Source organism: Aotus nancymaae, unplaced genomic scaffold (assembly GCF_030222135.1).
Source record: "Aotus nancymaae isolate 86718 unplaced genomic scaffold, 86718_ANA_hifiasm-v0.15.2.pri h1tg000040l, whole genome shotgun sequence".
Lineage (NCBI taxonomy): Eukaryota > Metazoa > Chordata > Mammalia > Primates > Aotidae > Aotus > Aotus nancymaae.
In genome coordinates this window covers 125,938,683-125,960,040 of record NW_026988454.1, presented here as the reverse complement: position 1 = coordinate 125,960,040, position 21,358 = coordinate 125,938,683, and the positions used below count along the sequence as shown (strand labels likewise).

The 21,358-nt window shown below is 43.2% G+C and overlaps 2 protein-coding genes across 3 annotated transcripts in view; one reads left to right on the top strand and one right to left on the bottom strand.

The window, feature by feature from the left end:
* The window catches only part of PXT1 (peroxisomal testis enriched protein 1), a 28,125-nt gene extending 23,585 nt beyond the window's left edge, over positions 1-4,540 (bottom strand). The window contains exon 1 of the mRNA XM_012461584.3: positions 4,369-4,540. Within this exon, the coding sequence (XP_012317007.1) occupies positions 4,369-4,537 (169 nt within the window). The 5' untranslated portion in view covers positions 4,538-4,540. The remainder of the gene's footprint in view (positions 1-4,368) is intronic.
* A 13,002-nt stretch (positions 4,541-17,542) lies between these two features.
* The window catches only part of KCTD20 (potassium channel tetramerization domain containing 20), a 38,672-nt gene continuing 34,856 nt past the window's right edge, over positions 17,543-21,358 (top strand). For both annotated transcript variants that reach the window (XM_012461570.3, XM_012461571.3), the window contains exon 1: positions 17,543-17,648. The gene's annotated coding sequence lies outside the window, so the exon portion shown is untranslated. The remainder of the gene's footprint in view (positions 17,649-21,358) is intronic.

Sequence of the window (21,358 nt, the reverse complement as noted above, 5' to 3'; positions counted from 1 at the left end):
AAACAAAACAAAACTGATTAATCTGTGAGAAGCGTTTATGAATAACCATAGAGTTAATTTTGCCACTTTTCTGTAGATTTAAAATTTTCCAAGACAAATATTAGGGGATAAAAGGTATCTCAGAAAAGTTCTTAAAACTTAAATGAACTTTTTAGTTTCTACAAACTTTTTAAATATTTTAGAGATGGGGTCTTGCTACATGGCCCAGGCTGATCTCAAACTCCTGGGATCAAGCAATCCTCCCATCTCAGCCTCTGGAGTAGCTGGGATTACAGATGCAAGTCACTGCACTGGCTTAGTTTGTACAAACTCTTCAGACTGGTTTGCAAAGCCCTTGGAATGTATCTCAACTGATGGGTCCAGCCTCCTTACTCTTCTTTTAGAACCTTATGCTCTAACTAAATTGTATCTTTATCTGACCAAATCTTATCTCAATGATTTTTGAAAATTACTTTCTCTAAGAGGTCTTTTTCGAGTTTTCCAAAATCATGTGATTTCTCACTACTTTGCCTACGGTACTTTTAGTGCTATTGGGATGTATCATATACTACAATTTGTTACAATCATGGCATATTTTTCTTTTCTTTTTTTTTTTTTTGAGACACAGTTCGCTTCTGTTGCCCAGGCTGGAGTGTAATGGCATAATCTTGGCTCACTGCAACCTCTGCCTCCTGGTTCAAGCGATTCTCCTGCCTCAGCCTCCCAAAGCTGGGAGTAGCTGGGATTACAGGCATGCGCCACCATGCCCGGCTAATTGGTATTTTTAGTAGAGATGGGGTTTCTCCATGTTGGTCAGGCTGGTCTCAAACTCCCAACCTCAGGTGATCCACCCGCCTCAGGCTCCCAAAGTGCTGGGATTACAGGCGTGAGCCACCATGCCTAGCCATCATTGTATATTTTTCTTACACAAAACAACAGAGATTAAAAAAAAAAAAAAAACCCGGGCACAGTGGCTCACACCTGTAATCCCAGCACTTTGGGAGGCTGAGGCGGGTGGATCACCTGAGGTCAGGAGTTCGAGACCAGGCTGACCAACATGAAAAAACTCCATCTCTGAAAAATAAAAAGAAAACAGAGATAATGCATATTAGACTTTATATTAATATGTATTATATATTAAATGTAAATTGGTATGCATATTAGATATGTGTACTTACCTATTGGATAACACTGTCTTTAACAATCGTAGGTTACAACCAGGCACTCCCTAAGAACTTGGAATTAAGAGAAGAAATGTCTTTTGAGAACTAAGGGGCGAGATTAATGTATGTTTAGTGGAAATAGGTGAGGTGGGCAGTCATCGGAAGGGGAGAGGCTCACAGTTCTCCCTTGCACAAGCTGCTCCCTCTGTCTCCAACCTCCATGCCCCTTAACCCTTTCAGGTCTCCAGTCCAGGGCTGCATCTTGAGGGAAGCCGTCTCTGACCTCCCTGCTAGGTCAAATCCCCCATATGGCATCCAGACCTCTTCTTAGCACTTTTCACTTTATATTTAACATTGAAACGTGCAATTAACTACTGTCTGCTTCCTTTACCAGACCATATGCTCCATGACTGAAGGAACTGGTACTGTTTTTATTTATCATTGTCACCCCAGTACCTAGCACAGTGCCCGGAATATAGTAGGTCCTAGTATTTCTGGAATGAATGAACGAGTAAAAAAGAAAATGTATATCTGGAGGAGGAAGGGTTGGTGAGCCTTCGAAGCAAAAAATAAATAAGGCAAAAGTAAGCAAGGCATCCAAGCACTCTTAAGGAGAAAAATAAGTTAAACTGACTCTCCACTGACTTCTAGAATTATATTTCCCATTTATACTACTTACACACACATGCACACACATTTATTTATTTAGCCCTCTCTTATCAGTAATTATTAAACTTCTGCCCCTCGTCAAATTACTCCATTCCCGCACAGGAATGGTGGGCAGGGCCTCCTTTTGCTTTTACTCATCTTTGTTTCCCCAGGAGTTTCTAATTTCCCTTAAATGATGTATATCAGAATGGTTACTCCGGACTTCCCATGACGATCAACTTTTCAAAGAAAAAGTGGCTTTCAATTCCTCATACAAAAATTATGTATTTTCCCCCGAAGAGTTATATTTTTGTGTGTAGAGCGCCCCAAAGTAACAGATAAATCTTGGCTTCAGCGAGTCACATTCCTGCCAATGAAGGGCATGAGATTTCCACTTTCAGTCTGTCTGTGTCACAGCCCCGGACTGAAGCCGCTGAGGGGAGAGGTGGACTTCCTCAATCTTCTGCTTCCTCAGTAAATTTTCTTCTGGACAGTACTTCGGCATTGTCTCAGGCTCCCCGCCAGAAAGCGCCACCAGGTCCTCGGAACGACCTCGCCCACGTTAGATGGGCGGGCGACCCGTGATATCCCAGCTCCCGCCCACGGCTCTCCGTGGCGGGAAAAGCGCGCGCGCGGCCGAGCAGGTTAGGCAGTGGAGGTCACGTGAGCAGGCTGTGGCCAATGGGGAGCGCAGGTGGCGGCGCGGCCGGCGGCGGCGACCACGTAGCTCGTCCCCGGCTACTGGCGGGAGCGAGAGTTACAGAGGCCGCGTAGCCGAATTGCCAGTCGCGTTATTCTCTTCGTCCTTGGTTACTCTGGCGTTCTCGACGCTGTAATAACAAGTTCATGCCCCTCACACCGCCCCCTCATTCCGCACATCCCTCATTTCTTCAGTGGTATCATAAAGATGAGGTGAAACGCGCTGCTGCCTGAATAGAAAGGCAACCTAGGTCTCCTGGGCCAGAAGTGGGAGGACATGGGAGGCAGCTCTTTACTGGGAGATCCCTGGTTTCTAATTGTTTGGCAGGCATTGAAAGCACACTGGTGGCCCACCAGACTACCAGTCACTAATAAGAGTTGACATATAACTCGCGGACGGTAAAACGAGAGTTCTGGGCATGAAAACAAGCATGTACATTAGGTAGTAGGTTGTTACTCATAAATCAAGGGTAGCAGCGTTAGTAACTTCACCTGCCTCTTCTTTTGTAGTGAAACTAATTAGGAAAGCATTTGAGGCAAATGTGGCAACGCCCACAGAACGGAAGTCAGCAGTCAGCGTCACAAGGAATCAGGATCAGGAGGTAGAGTGTGAAGACATCGGAAAGGGTTTACGATAAAATATAAGATCTTAGAATTAGTGGCGATGATTGCAAAATGTTGTGAGTAACCAAAACCCACTGTACTGTGCACTTTAAAAGGGTGAACTTTATGTTAAATGAATTACGTCTCTATTTAAAAAAAACACAAGTTCCCAGAAGGTGTTTATAGGTGACAGAAGATTCAAAATTTCAGTCAATTCAGTTCTTTCTAAAACAATGGATACCAAGCCGGGTGCGGTGGCTCATGCCTGTAATCTCAGCACTTTGGGGGGCCAAAGAGGGAGGTCAGGAGTTTGAGACCCGACTGGCCAACATGGTGGACCTCTCCCCCGCACTCCACCGCCCCATCTCTACTAAAAAGTGGCAGGCGTCCGTAATCCCAGCTACTCGGGAGGCTGAGGCAGGAGAATCGCTTGAACCTGGGAGGTGGAAGTTGCGGTGAGCACAGTGAGACTGTGCCACTGCACTCCAACCTGGGCGACAGAGTGAGACTCTGTCTCAAAACAACAAAAAAACATATTTGGTGTGGTGGCAAGCTACTATCAGGATGCTTGAAATTTCCACTTTCTCAACTGGCATGTAATTCTTTTAAAATTAGATATTAGGTTGAAATTAATGTTCATAATCCCTCTCAGATATCTAGCATATTTTAAATCTAAAACCTCATAAATTTACCTAACACTGTCCTTTAATGCTCTTCAAAACATAAAACTTTAATTTTCCAGCATTCTGGGACATTTAGGAATCACACATTTTTGCAAAGCAAAATTTCAAATGTATCTTTCCTACATGTTCTCTCCCCTAGTAGCAAAATCAAGAAGAAATCTGAGTGTTCCCTACCTTAACAGTACAGGCACTGTCAGGTCCAATTTAAAGACTAACTTTTTCTCGGCACTCTGGCCCATGCCTATAATCCCAGCACTTTGGGAGGTCGAGGCGGGTGGATCACCTGAGATCGGGAGTTTGAGACCAGCCTGGAGGAAGCCCTGTCTCTATTAAAAATATAAAATTAGCTGGGCATGGTGGTGCCTGCCTGTAAACCCAGCTACTTGGGAGGCTGAGGCAGGAGTCACTTATGAACCCGGGAGGCAGAAGTTGCAGTAAGCCAAGATCTCGCCACTGCACTCCAGCCTGTCCAGCCTGGGCAACAGAGTGAGACTGTCTCTCTCTATATAATGCCCAATTTTACGTTCTTAATATCAAGAAAAACACATGCTAAGTAAACTCTTTATCTTAATTTAATCCAAATAAAATCTTACCTGGGTTCCTTGACATGGCTGGAACTGGCTGGGAGCTGACAAGTTCAGTCATGTATGCCTTCTGAAAACTGTATTTTACCGGCAGTGATTTGCAACAATTTGTTACTTTGGGAGATGGATCGAGAATTTCTTTAGTTTCGTAAACAACGCCATCATGTTTTTTCTTCATGTTTTTTCCCTGTAGAAAAACATATTTTCAGAGGCTTTCCCCCATTTCTCAGTAAATATTTGGTACTTCAGATGAATATTAATATTTTAACAATATCAGCAGCATTTATTCCACATATAAGAGAATTATAGATTTGGGTAGAAGGCGGACCAGAGTGATCCCTAAGGTCTTTTTTCAGCTTAAACATCTTTCTAGGCTGTTGCATCTGATCACCTATTAAACCTGCCTGCATCCTTATCTCCCATTAGTCTTTCTTCTCTTTTCAAGAGCCACTTTCCATCAAGGGAAGAGTCTCAACTGGTACACTGAGAAAAAGAGAGACACATTGGTATAGCCAAAATAAAACAGATAAAAACCTAGAGCGGTGGAGAGGGGTGGAGATGGAATACAGTACACTCTGTCCTGTTTCCTCCCCAAAACAATTATCATAGTCCTCTTGGATCCTTCATACACACATATTCCATCTCTGCAGACACTAATGAAGATTGTTCTTCTGCCCATGTATCAGAGCCAGATCAGCTCTGGATGAACTGATGAAATTATGAAATTCCTAAATGAGCAAAGTTCATAATCAGGATGCAGCTACCAGGAGAGGTTCTTACCTCAAAGAGCCAGCTGACAGCTTTACCCATTAGCCCATTGTAAAACTGTCATTTTGTACTAGTCATTCATGTGACATTGCTAGACAACTGAAAATAAAATATCTAACCACAGCCTTTTAAATTAAACTATCAAGAATATTGGATTCGATTTTCCCCAAGTAGGTTTTTATTATAATTTCCCCCAAACAATACTGCAGGATGTTAATAGGTATTTATTGAAAATAATTAATGCTAATTGTATTTTTCACCTAAAACTTTTTTCTCTTTTTTTTTCTTTGAGACAGAGTCTCTCACTCTGCCGCCCAAGCTCCAAGAGTGCATGGCGCCATCTTGGCTCACTGCAACCTCCGCCTCCTGGGTTTAAGTGATTCTCCTACCTCAGCCTCCCGAGTAGCTGGGATTACAGGTGCATGCCACCACGCCTGGCTACTTTTTGTATTTTTAGTAGAGACAGGGTTTCACCAAGTTGGCCAGGCTGGTCTCGAACTCCTGACCTCAAGTGATCCACCCGCCTCGGCCTCCCAAAGTGTTGTGATTGCACACATGAGCCACTGTGCACAGCCTAAAAATTATTTTAGAATATATGTCAGGACCAGGAGCGGTGTGGCTTATGCCTGGAATCCCAGCACTTTGGGAGGCCGAAGTGGGCCGATCACTTGAGCTGAGGAGTTTGAGAACAGCCTGGACAACATTATGAAATCTGGTCTCTACAAAAAAATATACAAATTACTCTAGTGATGGCACACGCCTGTAATCCCAGCTACTTTGGGAGGCTGAGGTGGGAGAATCACTTAAGCCCGGAACACGGCTGCAATGAGCCATGTTCATGCCACTACATTCCACTCTGGGGGACAAAGTGAGACCCTGTCTCAAAATAGAAAGATATATTTACATACATATGTATATATATGCCAGAAAAAAACACTATACTCTTTTATGTAACTGCTAGTATAATTGGATAATTACCAGGCCAGGAGTGGTGGCTCACTCTTGTAAACCCAGCAATTTGGGAGGTAGAGGCAGGTGGATCATTTGAGGTCAGGAGTTTGAGACGAGCCTGGCCAATGTGGTGAAAACCCATCTCTACTAAAAATGCAAAAATTAGCTAGGCATGGTGGTGCATGCCTGTAATCCCAACTACTTGGGAGACTAAGGCCAGAGAATCGCTTGAGCCTAGGTGGCAGAGGTTGCAGTGAGCCAAGATCGTGCCACTGCATTCTAATCTGGGTGACAGAATGAGACCTTGTCTCCAAAAAAAAAAAAAAAACTGCATAATTACCCTTAAGAAATGCTGGACCTGGTTGGGCGCAGTGGCTCATGCCTGTAATCCTAGCACTTTGAGAGGCCAAGGTGGGCGGATCATGAGGTCAAGAGATTGAGACCATCCTGGCCAACGTGATGAAATCCTGTCTCTACTAAAAATTCAAAAATTAGCTGGGTTTGGTGGCGTGCGCCTGTAGTCCCAGCTACTCAGGAGGCTGAGGCAGGAAAATGACTTGAACCCAGAAGGCAGAGGTTGCAGTGAGCCGAGATTGCGCCACTGCACTCCAGCCTGGAGACAGAGCAAGACTGTCTAAAAAAAAAAAAAAAAAAAAAAAGTTGGGCCTACCTGAAAATATTATACAACCAGGAAATCTCAGAATTCATGAAAGCATGAAAATGTATCTGCACATGCTTCAGCAACCATTAAGTTGATGTATGCCTATTTAATAAGTACTGGCTTATGTTAGGTATCTTGTCTTATTATTATTATTACTACTTTTTTTTTTTTGAGACAGAGTCTTGCTCTGTCCCCCAGGCTGGAGTGCAGTGATGCCCTCTCAGCTCATTTTAATCTCCACCTCCCGGGTTCAAGTGATTCTCCTGCCTCAGCTTCCCAAATAGCTGGGACTACAGGCATGTGCCACCATGCCCAGCTAATTTTTATATTTTTAGTAGAGATGGGGCTTCACCATGTTGGCCAGGCTGGTGTCAAACTCCTGACCTCAAGTGATCTGCCCATCTAGGCCTCCTAAAGTTCTGGGATTACAGGCATGAGCCACCATGCTGGACCAAGTCTTATTATTTTTATATATATTTATGAAAGTTTTTACTTAATAAAATAATTTATTTTATCTACATTGTGGGTTGTTCTGATATAGAGCTTAAAATATATTAGAAGTAAAGGTTTTGGGGTCAGGCATGGTGGCTCAGGCCTGTAATCCCAGCACTTTGGGAGGCCGAGGCGGGCGGATCACAAGGTCAAGAGATCGAGACCATCCTGGCCAACATGGTGAAACTCCGTCTCTACTAAAAATACAAAAATTAGCTGGACATGGTGGCGTGTGCCTGTAGTCCCAGATACTCGGGAGGCTGAGGCAGGAGAATAGCTTAAACCTGGGAGGCGGAGGTTGTAGTGAGCCAAGATCACGCCACTGCACTCCAGCCTCACGACAGAATGAGACTCCATCTCAAAAAAAATAAAGCTTTTGACCAGGTGAGGTGGCTCACACCTGTAATCCCAGCACTTTGGGAGGCCCAGATGGGCGGATCACTTGAGCTCAGGAGCTCGAGACCAGCTGGCCAACATGGCAAAACCTCGTCTCTACTAAAAATACAAAATTAGCCAGGTGTAGTGGTGCATCCCTGTAGTCCGAGCTACTTGAGAGGCTGGGACAGGAGAATCGCTTGAACCCAGGAAACAGAGGCTGCAGTGGGGCGAGATCACGTCAATGCACTCCAGCCAGGGTGACAGAGCGAAACTCCATCTCAAAAGAAAAAAAGAAAATCTCTTATCATTTATTGTGGCAATTAATTATTAATTCATCTATGGGTTCATCTTTTGCTGTCTATGTGTTGTAGGCTAGATAACAGCCTCACAAAATGTCCACCTCCTAATTCCCACAACCTGTGAATATGTTACCCTACCTGGCAGAATGGACTTTGTAGATGTAATTCTATTAAGGCTCTTGAGAGGAAGAGATTATCATGGATTAGCTGGGCCCCACCTAATCACATAATGCTTAGAGAGGGAGGCAAGAGGGTCAGATTCACAGAAAGAAATGTGACAATGGGAGCAGAGGCCAGAATGACATGAGAAGAATCTATCTATAAGTCAAGGAAAGCAGGCAGCCTCCAGAAGCTGAAAAAGATAAGGAGATGGATTCTCTCCTAGAGCCTCCACCTGGAATGCAGCCCTGCCAACACATTTGAGACTTCTGACCCCCAGAACTGTAAGATAAATTTGCATTGTTTTAAGCCACTCAGTTTCTGGTCATTTGTTACAGCAGCAGTAGAAAACTTATATACTATGTTAATCGGAACGCATAATATTGTTAGTAAACTGCCATTTAAAAAATGTTCATTGTCAGATAAATCTGGAAATGTAATTATGGAAACACTATACTATAAGGGTATGGGCCTTGTCCATAGCAATAGACAGATTATCTTAACTAGGAGTGCTGAACTCTAAATAATTACATATTAGTGATGGCAACTGTAAATTAAGCTACAAATCTTTACAGCAAGCAATATATGTTGTTTGACAATGAAAAATATATATTGATCTCCTACTGAATACCAGGCACTGCTCTGGACACTGGGGATATAGCAGTGAACAAGACACACACACATGGGCCCTTTTCTTGTGGAGCTACAGTCTAGCAGAAGAAAGAGGCTATATTAGAGTCATATTGGGTGTTATAAGAGTAAATGAGCCCAGCACGGTGGCTCATGCCTATAATCCCAGCACTTTGGGAAGCCAAGGTGGGTTAATTGCTTGAGATCAGGAGTTTGGGAACAGCCTGGGAAACACTATGAAACCGTGTTTCTCCAAAAAATAGAAAAATTAGCTGGGTGTAGTGCCATGTGCCTGTGGTCCCAGCTACTCAGGAGGCTGAGTTGGAAGGATCGCTTGAGCCTGGGAGGCAGATGTTGTAGTGAGCCGTGATTGGGCTACTGCGCTCCAGCCTGGGCAATAGAGTGAGACCCTGCTTCAAAAAATATATATCAAAGCCAGGTGCGGTGGCTTATGCCTGTAATCCTAGCACTCTGGGAGGCCGAGGTGAGTGTATCACTTGAGGTCAGGCGTTTGAGACCAGCCTGGCCAACCTGGTAAAACCCTGTCTCTATAATAATACAAAAATTAGCCAGGGATGGTGGTGGGCGCCTATAATCCCAGATACTCAGGAAGCTGAGGCAGGAGAATCGCTTGCACCTAGGAGGAGGAAGTTGCAGTGAGCTGAGATCACACCATTGCACTCCAGCCTGGGCAACAGAGGAAGACTCGTCTCAAAAAATTAAAATTATACACACACACACACACACACACACACACACACACACATACACACACACAGATAGATAGATATAGATATATCAAGAGGGGTGGACCTAACATAGTCTGGGTGATCAGGAAGGACTTATCTAGGAACGACGTTTAAGTTAGGACCTAAAATATGCCTTGGAATTGTCCTGGAGGAAAGATGAGCGAGGGAAAAAGAATGTCTGGGAGAACTGAATACCAAGTGCAAAAGCTTAAAGGCAGTAAAGAATTCAAGGCATGTAAAGAACTAAAAATACAAACAGAACTTTCCATTGAAAATAGCTGAGATCTTCCCCACACACTCTCTCAAAAACAAGGGGACGGGGGGAACACCCAGAAACACTCATTTCATTTTTCTTGAACTGAAACCACAATGCCTGAAAATAGAAAATGGATAGAGGCTATTAAAGAACTTAATAGATCCAAGGAAGGTCAAGCCTAAGAGCTTAGAGAAGGAGAAACCAAGGAGAAGCAAGACACATCTCCCTGAGGAGCCCTGGAAACACTCAGGTATCAGAAGCAGGGAAGTGCAGAGGGAGGTTAAAGGAAGGGAGATGGGAGAAATGTAGTGCTTCAAAAAGGAGACGTGTTTGAAAATCTGTTTAAGAAGTGCTTGGATTCTAGCACTTTGGGAGGTTGAGGTGGGCAGATCACCTGAGATCGGGAGTTCAAAACCAGCCTGACCAACACGGAGAAACACCATCTCTACTAAAAATACAAAATTAGCTGGGCATTGTGGCACATGCCTGTAATCCCAGCTACTCAGGAGGCTGAGACGGGAGGATCACTTGAACCCGGGAGGTGGAGGTTGCAGTGAGCTGAGATGGCACCACTGCACTCCAGCCTGGCAACAGAGGGAGACTCCATCTCAAAAAAAAAAAAAAAAAAAAAAAAAAAAATCAAGTTATAGGCTGGGCAAGGTGGTTCCAGCCTGTAATCCCAGCACTTTGGTAGGCCAAGGCGGGTGGATCACCTGAGGTCAGGAGTTCAACACCAGCCTGGCCAACATGGTGAAACCCTGTCTCTACTAAAAATACAAAAATTAGCCAGACGTGGTGACAGGCACCTGTAATCCCCACTACTCAGAAGGCCAAGACAGGAGAATCTCTTGAACCCAGGAGGCAGAGGTTGCAGTAAACCTAGATCATGCTATGCACTATAGCCTGGGCCACCAGAGCGAAACTCAGCTTCAAAAAAAAAAAAATAAAGTGATGTTTAATTCACTTTAAAATAATGACTCTGTTGTTATTCATGATTATGGATAAAAGAAAAAAATATTGAAAATATTTCATCACTGTAACATGTTTTTATTCTCATTAAAGCTGCATAACAAGCCAAGCATGGTGGCACATGCCTGTAATCTCAGCTAACCAGGAGGCTGAGGCAGGAGGATCTCTTGAGTCTAGGAGTTCAATACTAGCCTGGGCAATATAGCAAGCCTCCATCTCAAAAAACAAACAAACAAAAAACTGCATAACAAATGTTAAGAAAACTAACTGGTACATTTTGATATGCAAACAATTTAAGGTTGACATTAATGAGGGCAATTTAACCTCATGAAAAAGATAATACTAGTTTGGATGGGATGTATATATCATACTAATACTAGTAGTACCTTAAATTTCTCTAGTGCTTTGAGGTTATAAAATACTTTGCATACATTTTGATTTTTTTTTTTTTTTTTTGATACAGAGTTTTGTTCTGTCGCCCAGACTGGAGTGCAGTGGCAAAATCTCAGCTCACTGCAACCTTCACCTCCCGGGTTCAAGCAATTCTGTCTCAGTCTCCCAAGTAGCTGGGATTACAGGTGCATACCACCACACCTGGCTAATTTTTGTATTTTTAGTAGAGACAGGGTTTCACCAAGTTGGCCAGGCTGGTCTTGAACTCCTGACCTCAAGTGATCTGCCTGCCTTAGCCTCCCAAAGTATTGGGATTACAGGCATGAGCCACTGGGCCCAGCCCAATTTTTTCTTTTTCATAACAACCTCATGGCAAAGGTAGGTCAGTTACCTACAAATTTGGAATCCTAAGCCTCTGTGTGACTTGTTCAGTCAGTAAGTGGTGAAATGGCCTCAAATATAGGTCATCTGGCTCTTTTTCCAATATTTTTTTCACTACATCATACTGCCTTATAAAAATGATATAACTTTGTTTTGTTTTGTTTTGTTTTTTTGAGATGGAGTCTCGCTGCAATGCCCAGGCTGGAGTACAATGGCATGATCTTGGCTCACTGCAACCTCTGCCTCCCGAGTTCAAGTGATTCTCCTGCCTCAGCCTCCTGAGTAGCTGGGACTACAGGTATGTGCCACCATGCCTGGCTAATTTTTGTATTTTTAGTAGAGGTGGCATTTCACCATATTGGCCAGGCTGGTCTTGAACTCCTGACCTCAAGTGATCTGCCTGCCTCAGCCTCCCAAAGTGCTGGGATTACAGGTATGAGTCACTGCGCCTGGCCATCACTTCATGTTTTTAATGCTTCCTTTTTCTTATACTTTCTATACATATTCACAAACATTGACTTGTTTCCAAGTAGGCATCACAACTCCGAATAAGCAAAGAGAAAGCTCTGTTTGGGCTCTTAGTTAATAAGCTAAAGAAATATTTCCGAATTTACCTAGTTCTCATTATTTATCTTATTGTTTATGTGTTTGTTCCTTATTATGAAGTTTCCCACAGTGGACATAGGGGCCAGGAGGATACATGTTTTGATAAACAGCTTTTGCATATTTTTGATTATTCAAAGTTTGGAGAAAGGAGGAGGGCATGATTTAAGCAAGGTAAAAGAATCTCATGGGGAGCTGATAGCTCTTACTAAACTATACGTAATTTGTCAATATTTTAATAATTTGACAGTACTATAATACAATCAGGGTTTCTAGAATAAATCATCTTCACTTTTCTTTTCTTTTCTTTTCTTTTCTTTTCTTTTCTTTTTTTTGAGACAGAGGTCTCACTCTGTTGCCTGGGCTGGAGTGCAGTGGTGTGATCTCAGCTCACTGAACCTCCACCTCCCAGGTTCAAGCTATTCTCCTGCTTCAGCCTCCCGATTAGCTAGGACCACAGGTGTGCACCACCACACCCAACTAATTTTTGTATTTTTAGTAGAGACGGGGTTTCACCATGTTGGCCAGGATGGTCTCGAACTCCTGACCTCATGATCTGCCCTCCTTGGCCTCCCAAAGTGCTGGAATTACAAGTATGAGCCACTGCACCCGGTCCATTTTCACTTTTCACTACTGAAAACATAACCCAGATCTTTTCATTAATCTCACTCAGCTATAGGAAATGCTGCACTCAACCACATCCAGAATGTAGTAGAAAAAACTCTAGAATTAACTCTAGGATAAAGATATTTTCTTTATTCTTTTCTAAATAAGTCTTATCAATGTGTCTGATAATTGTATGTTGTTTTTTTTTTTTGTTTTTTTTTTTGAGACGGAGTTTCACTCTTGTTATCCAGGTTGGAGTGCAATGGCGCAATCTCGGCTCACCGCAACCTCCGCCTCCTGGGTTCAGGCAATTCTCCTGCCTCAGCCTCCTGAGTAGCTGGGATTACAGGCACGTGCCACTATGCCCAGCTCATTTTTTGTATTTTTAGTAGAGACGGGTTTTCACCATGTTTACCAGGATGGTCTCGATCTCTTGACCTCGTGATCCACCCGCCTTGGCCTCCCAAAGTGCTGGGATTACAGGCTTGAGCCACCGCGCCCAGCCCAATTGTATGTTTGTTTGTTTATTTTTTATTCCAACGATAGCTGTTTGTCCTGAATTGTATGTTTTCTTAAAAGGAAATTATATCGTAGTCCTCAGTCATTTCATGCTGGTCTCAAATTTGCTTATATACTACCATGTTTCATCTCCTTCAGCATTATTTTGAATTCCTAGGGACCGAGTAACTGAAGTAAATGTAGGTTCTATTTTATCAATGCTTTCTTTTTTTCTTTTCTTTTTTTTTATTTTTATTTTTTTGAGACAGAGTCTTGCTCTGTCGCTCAGACTGGAGTACAATGGTGCAATCTCGGCTCACTGCAACCTCTGCTTCCCAGGTTCAAGTGATTTTCCTGCCTGAGCCTCCTGAGTAGCTGGGATTACAGGAAACTGCCATCACACCCAGCTAATTTTTGTATTTTGAGTAAAGACAGGATTTCACCAGGTCGGTCAGGTTGGTCTTAAACTCCTGACCTCAGGTGATCCACCCGCCTTGGCCTCCCAAAGTGCTGGGATTACAGGCATGGGCCACTGTGCCCGGCCTATTAATGCTTTATTATAAATTAAGCACATGTGTATCTTTCGTTGGAGTTTCAGTTGCTTTTGACCTGTCACTATTAACTATTTACCAGAATAATAAATTCTCTGTACAATAATTTCATTTATTTTGTTAGTAATGTAGATTTGGGAATAATCTATTCTTTACCAGCTCCCACTAAAATAAAACATATAATGACATTAAAGAGTAATTTGGATATTTTACTGACTTTATATTTTGGCAATGTTTCATGCCTCGTTTGCCCAACAATCCATTAGATTAGTGCAACAACATGTTTTAATGAAGTAAGTTCAGATTTACTTTTCCAAGTATGTTTAGCCCTGCTTATTTTCTGTACTTTCATGCTTGAGTTAATAAATTGCAAAGTTTCCCTCTTTTGTTTGTTTTGTTTTCCTTTTTCCTAGGAATTCATTCCATTTTCCTAGCCAATATCAACTATAAGAGGGGAAAAAAATCCTTTAATGATTTTCAGTTACTAACAGGACAAAGTCTAAGTTCCTTAGCCTACTGCTAATGGTTTTTCATTCTTTCCTTCATTCATTTATTCAACTTTTATTAAGCACCTGCTGTATGTCAGGCTCTGTTTAAGTACTGGAGATATGGGAGGGATCAAAGAGACAACATTCCTGATCTCACGGAGTTTGTAAGGGAGACAAACAAATATCTACACAAATAAAGTATGTAGTTTATCAGATAGCGATAGATGCTTTGTAGAAAAATTAAGCAAGGAAAGGAATAAGGAGTGTTGAGGTTTGCAATGTTAAGTAGAGATGTTAAGGGAAGGCCTCATTGAGAAGGTGACTTTTTTCCTGAGACATAGTCTCACTCTGTCACCCAGGCTGGAATGCCATGGCACAAAGTCATCACTGCAACCTCTGCCTCCCAGGTGCAAGTAATTATCATGCCTCAGCCTCTCGAGTTGCTGGGATTACAGGCATGTGCTACCACACCCGGCTATTTTTGTATTTTTAGTACAGTGGGTGTTTCACCATGTTGGCCAGGCTGGTTTCAAACTCCTGGGCTCAAGTGATTCACCAGCCTCGGCCTCCCAAAGTGCTTAATTTTTTCTAAAAATACAAAATTAGCTGGGCGTGGTGGTGCATGCCTGTAATCCCAGCTACTCAGGAGGCTGAGGCAGGAGAATCGCTTGAACCTGGAAGTTGGAGGTTGCAGTGAGCCAAGATCGTGCCATTGTACTCCAGCCTGGGTGACAGAGAATCATCTCTGTCTGGGAGACAGGTTGAGCCATCTCAAAAAAAAACCAAAAAAAACTTCTCAGCATTCTCAGTATTAGCTTCAAGAATGAGACTTGTGTGCTCATAAACAAGAGGTCATGTGAGCCGTCAGAGCTGGTACATGAGATAGAAAGGTCAGAGCCTGTTTGTAAACCAGTAACAGGAATAACAAGAGATAAACATTATCAGTTTACACTCAGCCTCTGCCAAAGCCCAGGATAACACATTTCCACATTTCCTGAGTCCACACAGGACTTTTATTTACAAAGGTTTATTTGATTCTTGAATCTCAAACTGAGCATTCATTAATATGATTTTTAAAAGTCATATAGCTCTAAGGTGAATTGTCCTGGCATGTGGATGGGAAAGGGAGGGAGCTATGCCCTCATCAAAATTTCAAGAGGAAATGTTTATAGATTACTTTCCTGGCTATTATTGGAGACAAGTCTCCTTATCTTTCATCCTTCCAGTTTACCTTTCCTCTGACACTCAACTTGCTCATTACCTTTCAAAAAAAAGACAGACTAAATAGAATTCCAAAATTGTATTACAATGTGGACTGTCTTTCAAAGACCTAGGAGTTCAAGACCTGCCTGGGCAACAGAGCAAGAACTGTTGAAAAAAAGAAAAAAGAAAAAAAGAAAGACAATATACAAATCTGCAGGGAGGAATCTTTCCAGAAAGAATTTCTTTCAAGAACTGTCTTGCAGGAATATCAGAAGGTTTTTTTACTTCCTTTGACTCAAAGGCTGTAACATTGTACTTTATAGAAATGGAAATAAAGGCATTAGTTTGAACAATCCTCTATGCTACTGTTGTAAAGTTTGGAGCCTATAACACATTCAAATTGGTTTATAGCCAAATCTTTTTTCATATTCCTTTTCTCCAGGCAGGAGCTTATATCTCACAGCCTTCTTAGAGTCAGTCAGGTTGAGCCAGGTGACTAGTTCAGACAAATGAAATGTCAGCAGAAGTGAAAAGGCCACTCACTCTGGCAGAGGCAAAGGAAAGCCCTTACAGGATTCTCCAATCTAGCTCTTCTGCCAGCCCGGAAGTGCTGGGATGACAGAGCCAGAGATGCAAGCAGCAGAGAAGCTGAGTCACCACACGGACGTGACTAGTGCAGCCTCACAGCCGAGCCCATGTTGAGATAAACACAACACAGTCCTGCAGACTTTACAGTCATAAATGAGGGACAGCAGAAATGGAAAATGACCCTCTAGGCCTCTAAGACCAAATTACAATGAAAAAATCTATATCTTCAGTTTTAAAAATTAAAGCTTTTGATACTGATAAAACCAGTTTGCTATACAAGTATCGGTTAACCATGTGAAACCTACTGAAATGAGTCAAACTATTTTCTTATATTCTTTCCACTTCAACACCAATGCTATTCCTTAGCCCCAAATTCGTTTTTACAGACTCTTTTGCAAGGAAAAGGAAAATAGACTCAGAATTTTAAAAATTTTGCTATTACTAGTTTATATAGCTTTCAATAACAATTTACAAATAGTTTACATAGTCAGTATAAATATTTAATTAGTGTATATATATATATATATTTTTTTTTTTTTATTTTTTTTTTTTTGAGACAGTCTCACTCTGTTGCCCAGGCTGGAGTGCAGTGGCGCAATCTCAACTCACTGCAACTTCCGCCTCCCGGGTTCAAGCAGTTCTCCTGTGTCAGCCTCCCAAGTAGCTGGGATTACAGGTACACAGCACCACACCCGGCTAATTTTTTATTTTTAGTAGAGATGGGGTTTCACTAGGTTGGCCAGGCTGGTCTGGAACGCCTGACTTCAGGTGATCTGCCAGCCTCGGCCTCCCAAAGTGCTGGGATTACAGGCGTGAACCACCGTGCCCGGCCCGGCCTAGTGTAATTTTTAAAAGTACAAAAGCCACTAGAAACCATGACAGAACTTCCTTTTGGGTTTTCCAGCATTCGGTTTATAGGACATGGACCATACATAGATGTTTTTTGAAATGTTGAAATATTTTACTCATAACACAGTTCAGTTTTCCCAGTAACTTGCTTCTGGTTGATTTAAAATTTGTAATTCAACTTTGTCATAGCAGGTAGCATTTGAGGAAAATGTGGGTTTTTTTCTCTTTCTTTTGGCCAGAATGTATATCCAGGGTAGTAACTTTAGAGCAAATGCGTTTAAGCAACCCCATTATTTTTACAACGCTGCTCCCAACCCCGCTCCATGCATGGGGTGATCGGGGTTCCACCTTTTCGGGTAAGCATTAGACGTCCTGGCGCTGCGCGAGCTTATTCTACAATTTCGAAAACTACCTACTTTTCCGTCTGCGACCTTTAAAAATTGAGAGGATATGCGCATCTCAGGAAAGTGCGCCCGCTGCGGTCGGGTGCAGAGTGGACTAGAGGAAAGGCAATACCCATTTATAGGGCTGCCCCGGGCGGGGTCTCCGGCACGGAGTTCCCGGCGTGCCCCGCGCGGAGGGGACTCTTAACTTGAAGCACCGGGTGACTCAGCCGCGTGGCCGCGCGTGCCGGGGAGGGGGGCGCGCGCCGCTGCGGCACAGCCAGTCCGGGCGGCGGCTTCTGGCTGCGCGGTTTGCGCGCGCCTCCCGGGCGGATTCTGTCCCCGAGCGCGACGGCGCGGCAGGGAGCGACGAGTAAGTGGCGGCGCAGGACGATTTCGGACGCGAAGACCTGGCAGGGCGAGTGTGGCGGCAGGTGTGGCCCGAGTCTTCCCTTTGTGGCCGAGGGGGCGTATCCTCTGGGTGCGGCGGCGGTTCGGACCCCCGGGTCGAAAGGCCGCGGGGCTAAGCTGGGCGCGAGGAACATGTCGGTAGCGGAGGGCAGAGTCTGGTGATTCAGGGGAGGGAGGTGACGCTGCGCTGAGGTGGTGGGCACAGCTTAAGTGTAACTTGATTGCTATTTGCAGGCCTCCGGTGGTTCATCCCGCCCGAGAGGAATGGCGAGAACCTGGAGTGTTGACTGGCAAAACATTTGCAGACGCAGCTTTTCTGGCAATTCATTGGCTCCATTAAAAATTAGGTAGTTGATGGGACTTCCTCCTGAACTCCGGAGCAGAGTGCATTTTGGTCTGTCTTTTCAGCCCTGCCTCCGTTTCTTCCTTCCCTGCCCGCAGATTGCCAGCTTTCATCCGTGGCTCTGAGTGCAAAAGAGCTGGGGAGATCCTTAACCAGCAGTTTTCTTTTAAATAAAACTTTGCTTTTTATAGTAGTGTCCAGGTTTACAAGCCCAGTTCTGCACTATGAGAAAACCTATTCTATTTTGGAGTTTGTGATTCTTTCTGAAAATTCCTCGGTTGAACAGATTTATTTTTAAATAAGAATTTAGTGAACAAACTAACATGATAAACAAGGCTGTGAAGAAACTGTTTAACCAGCTTATAAAGATACCTTCCAAAGTCTTTAGTTCTGTGCGAGAAGTTGAGGTATTTTTTTTTAAGGTCTCCAAAACAAAGTTGTAGTAATGTCTGTCGGATGCGATTAATCCAGAGTCTCAAGGCCCCCACCCGAAACCCCAATTTCTAGGCCATAGTTCTGAAACAAAAGATTGTTCCTTAGTAATAAGGTTGCAGTACCCTAGCACCTCTTCCAGAAATTTGATTCTAGAGATTTGTGATGGGTCCCTAAGTCTGGGGTTTAAGCAGGCACTCCCACTCTTGGTCTGTTACTGATGATCCAGGGACCACAAGTTGAGAAACACCACCATTAGGCTGGGCTGCGAATTTTAAAAACTGCCCAGCAACCTTAACCCTTTGTCGATTTATTCCTCCCCTGCCACCAACCAGTCATAGGACAAGAAGCCCTGACTCTCCAGAAGCCAATATGAGAAAAGATAATGCTTTTTTTGTCCCTGACACGGGGTAGGAAATGATTTTCATACATATTCCAATATTGCTTTGGTGGTTTAGAGATAACCCAGTAATCTTTTCCTTCAGAGCTTAATGCCATTAGGCCAAATCTCCTCCGCCCAGTTCACTGAGTCTCCCCATGGAACCAGGGCAGCCAATGCCATATAATTCCCATGGACTTGACTGTCATATTATCTAGTATGTAGCAGTACCAGTAGCATTTGTGAGGGCTTTCAGTTCAGCTACACAATTCAGTCACCAAATATCTGAGTAATGCCTGTTTTGCTCAAAGCACTATAGTAGGCCATTTTATCCCCAGCATTTCAATATAGACATACGTATCTGGCACAGAGTTGCATTGCTCCTTTGAGGGAGAAATGAGGGCTGGATAAACTCCACTGCTGCCAAAAGCTTCTCTTTTTTCATCCATAATTCGTTCCTGTTATTCTGGAAATACACATACTATTCCAAAAATCTCATTTTCCATAAGAAGAAAGATATTGGATGAAATTAGTAGTTACGTCGGTCTTAAATTCTGTAGCAGAAGTCAGGCGCAGTGGCTCACGCCTATAATCCCAGCACTTTGGGAGGCCAAGGCAGGTGGATCACCTGAGATCAGGAGTTCCAGATGAGCCTGGCCAACCTGGGGAAACCCCATCTCTACTAAAAATACAAAAATTAGTGGGGCGTGGTGGTGGGCACCTGTAATCCCTGCTACTCGGGAGGTTGAGACGGGAGAATCACTTGAACCCTGAAGACAGAGGTTGCCGTGAGCTGAGATCGCCACTGCTCTCCAGCCTGGGCGACAGAGTGAGACTGTCTCAAAAAAAAAGAAAAAATTCTGTACAGAGATACCTAATAACTTTGATAAGAACAATAGTATATACATTTTTGTATTTCTTATTCTCCCTTCAAATAGATATGTAGAGATGAGGTTAGAATTAGGCCATATGTTTCTGACTTTTTCCCTCTCTTTGGTGTCTGATTTCTCTTATTGAATATTTTTCTGTTGATTCATAAAATGTCATGTCTTTCCTTCCATAGCCTTTAGCTTCCTGATTGTTGTGTCTTCCTCTGGCCTTTAATCTGATCTTCCTGCCCCTCTCTGGCTAAGTGGAGTAAAAAATTGAGGGGAATTGTTAGAATACCAAATTATTTTTAGTTGGAAGATCCAGAGTCTTAGATATATGGGGCTTAGAGATATAAAGGAGCCTATTACAAACTTATCAAGTGCGATCCTCTCAGATAAAGTATCTGAGAGATGAGACTGCAGCGTGAAGACTTCTGGCTCTTAGCACAGTGTTCTTGCCATCAGATTATCTCAGGAAAAAATGCTTCAAAAATGGAAAAGGTCCAAAGAAATTGTAAGTGGATGGAGAAAATGGAGAGACTTTCATATGACTACAAAAACAATATTATCTGGAAAAATGGAGATTGAAGGAGGATATGATCTAACCATATAAATCATAAAAAGTGGGAGCACTACTAATAAAGAACTCTTTGAAGCTTGAAATAAGTAGTGAAGGGACAAATAAGAGCAAGAGATAGGTATCTTGTAAAACCCAAGAGATGTTGTGAACTCAGTTTTTTTGCTTTTTGGTTGTTTTTTTTGTTGTTTGTTTTTGAGGCGTAGTTTTGCTTTTGTTGCCCAGGCTGGAGTGCAATGGTGTGATCTCGGCTCACCGAAACCTTTATCTCCCAGGTTCAAGTGATTCTCCTGCCTCAGCTTCCTGAGTAGCTGGGATTACAGGTGCCCACCACTATGCTTGGCTAATTTTTTGTATTTTTAGTAGAGATGAGGTTTTACCATGTTGGCCAGGCTGTTCTTGAACTCCTGACCTGAGGTGATCCGCCCGCCTCTGCCTCCAAAAGTGCTGGGATTACAGGTGTGAGCCACTGAGCCTGACCTGAACTCAGTATTTTTAAAAAGATTAAATAAAGGTTTAGATAACTACTTTGGTGATTTAAAAAAATACGTTAAATGCGCCAGGCGCGGTGGTGTGTACCTGTAGTCCCACCTACTCGGGAGGCTGAGGGTGGAGGATCACTTGAGTCCAGGAGTTCTGGTCTGTAGTGCACTGTGCGGATTGGGTGTCCTCACTAAGTTTGGCATCAGTATAGTGACCTCCTGGGAGCAGGAGACCACCAGGTTGCCTAAGGAGGGGTGAACTGGCCCAGGTCAGAAATGGAGCAGGTCAAAACTCCCGCGCTGATCAGTAGTGGGATTGTGCCTGTGAATAGCCACTGCACTCCTGCCTGGGCAACATAGCGAGACCCCATCTCTTAAAAAAAAAAAATATATATATATATGTTAAATGCTTGAGCGATGCCCAGAATCTTTGGAAGTTGTCATCAAGAGTGTAACTATTGTCTTTACCAAACTTACTAGGTATCTCTGTGATTGAATTTAAGACTGATGGCTGGGCATGGTGGCTCACACCTGTAATCCCAGCACTTCAGGAGGTTGAGCGGGGAGGATTTCTTTAGCACAGAAGTTCCAGACCAGCCTGGGCAACATGGGCAGACCCTGTCTGTATTATTTTAAAAATTAAAAAACAAA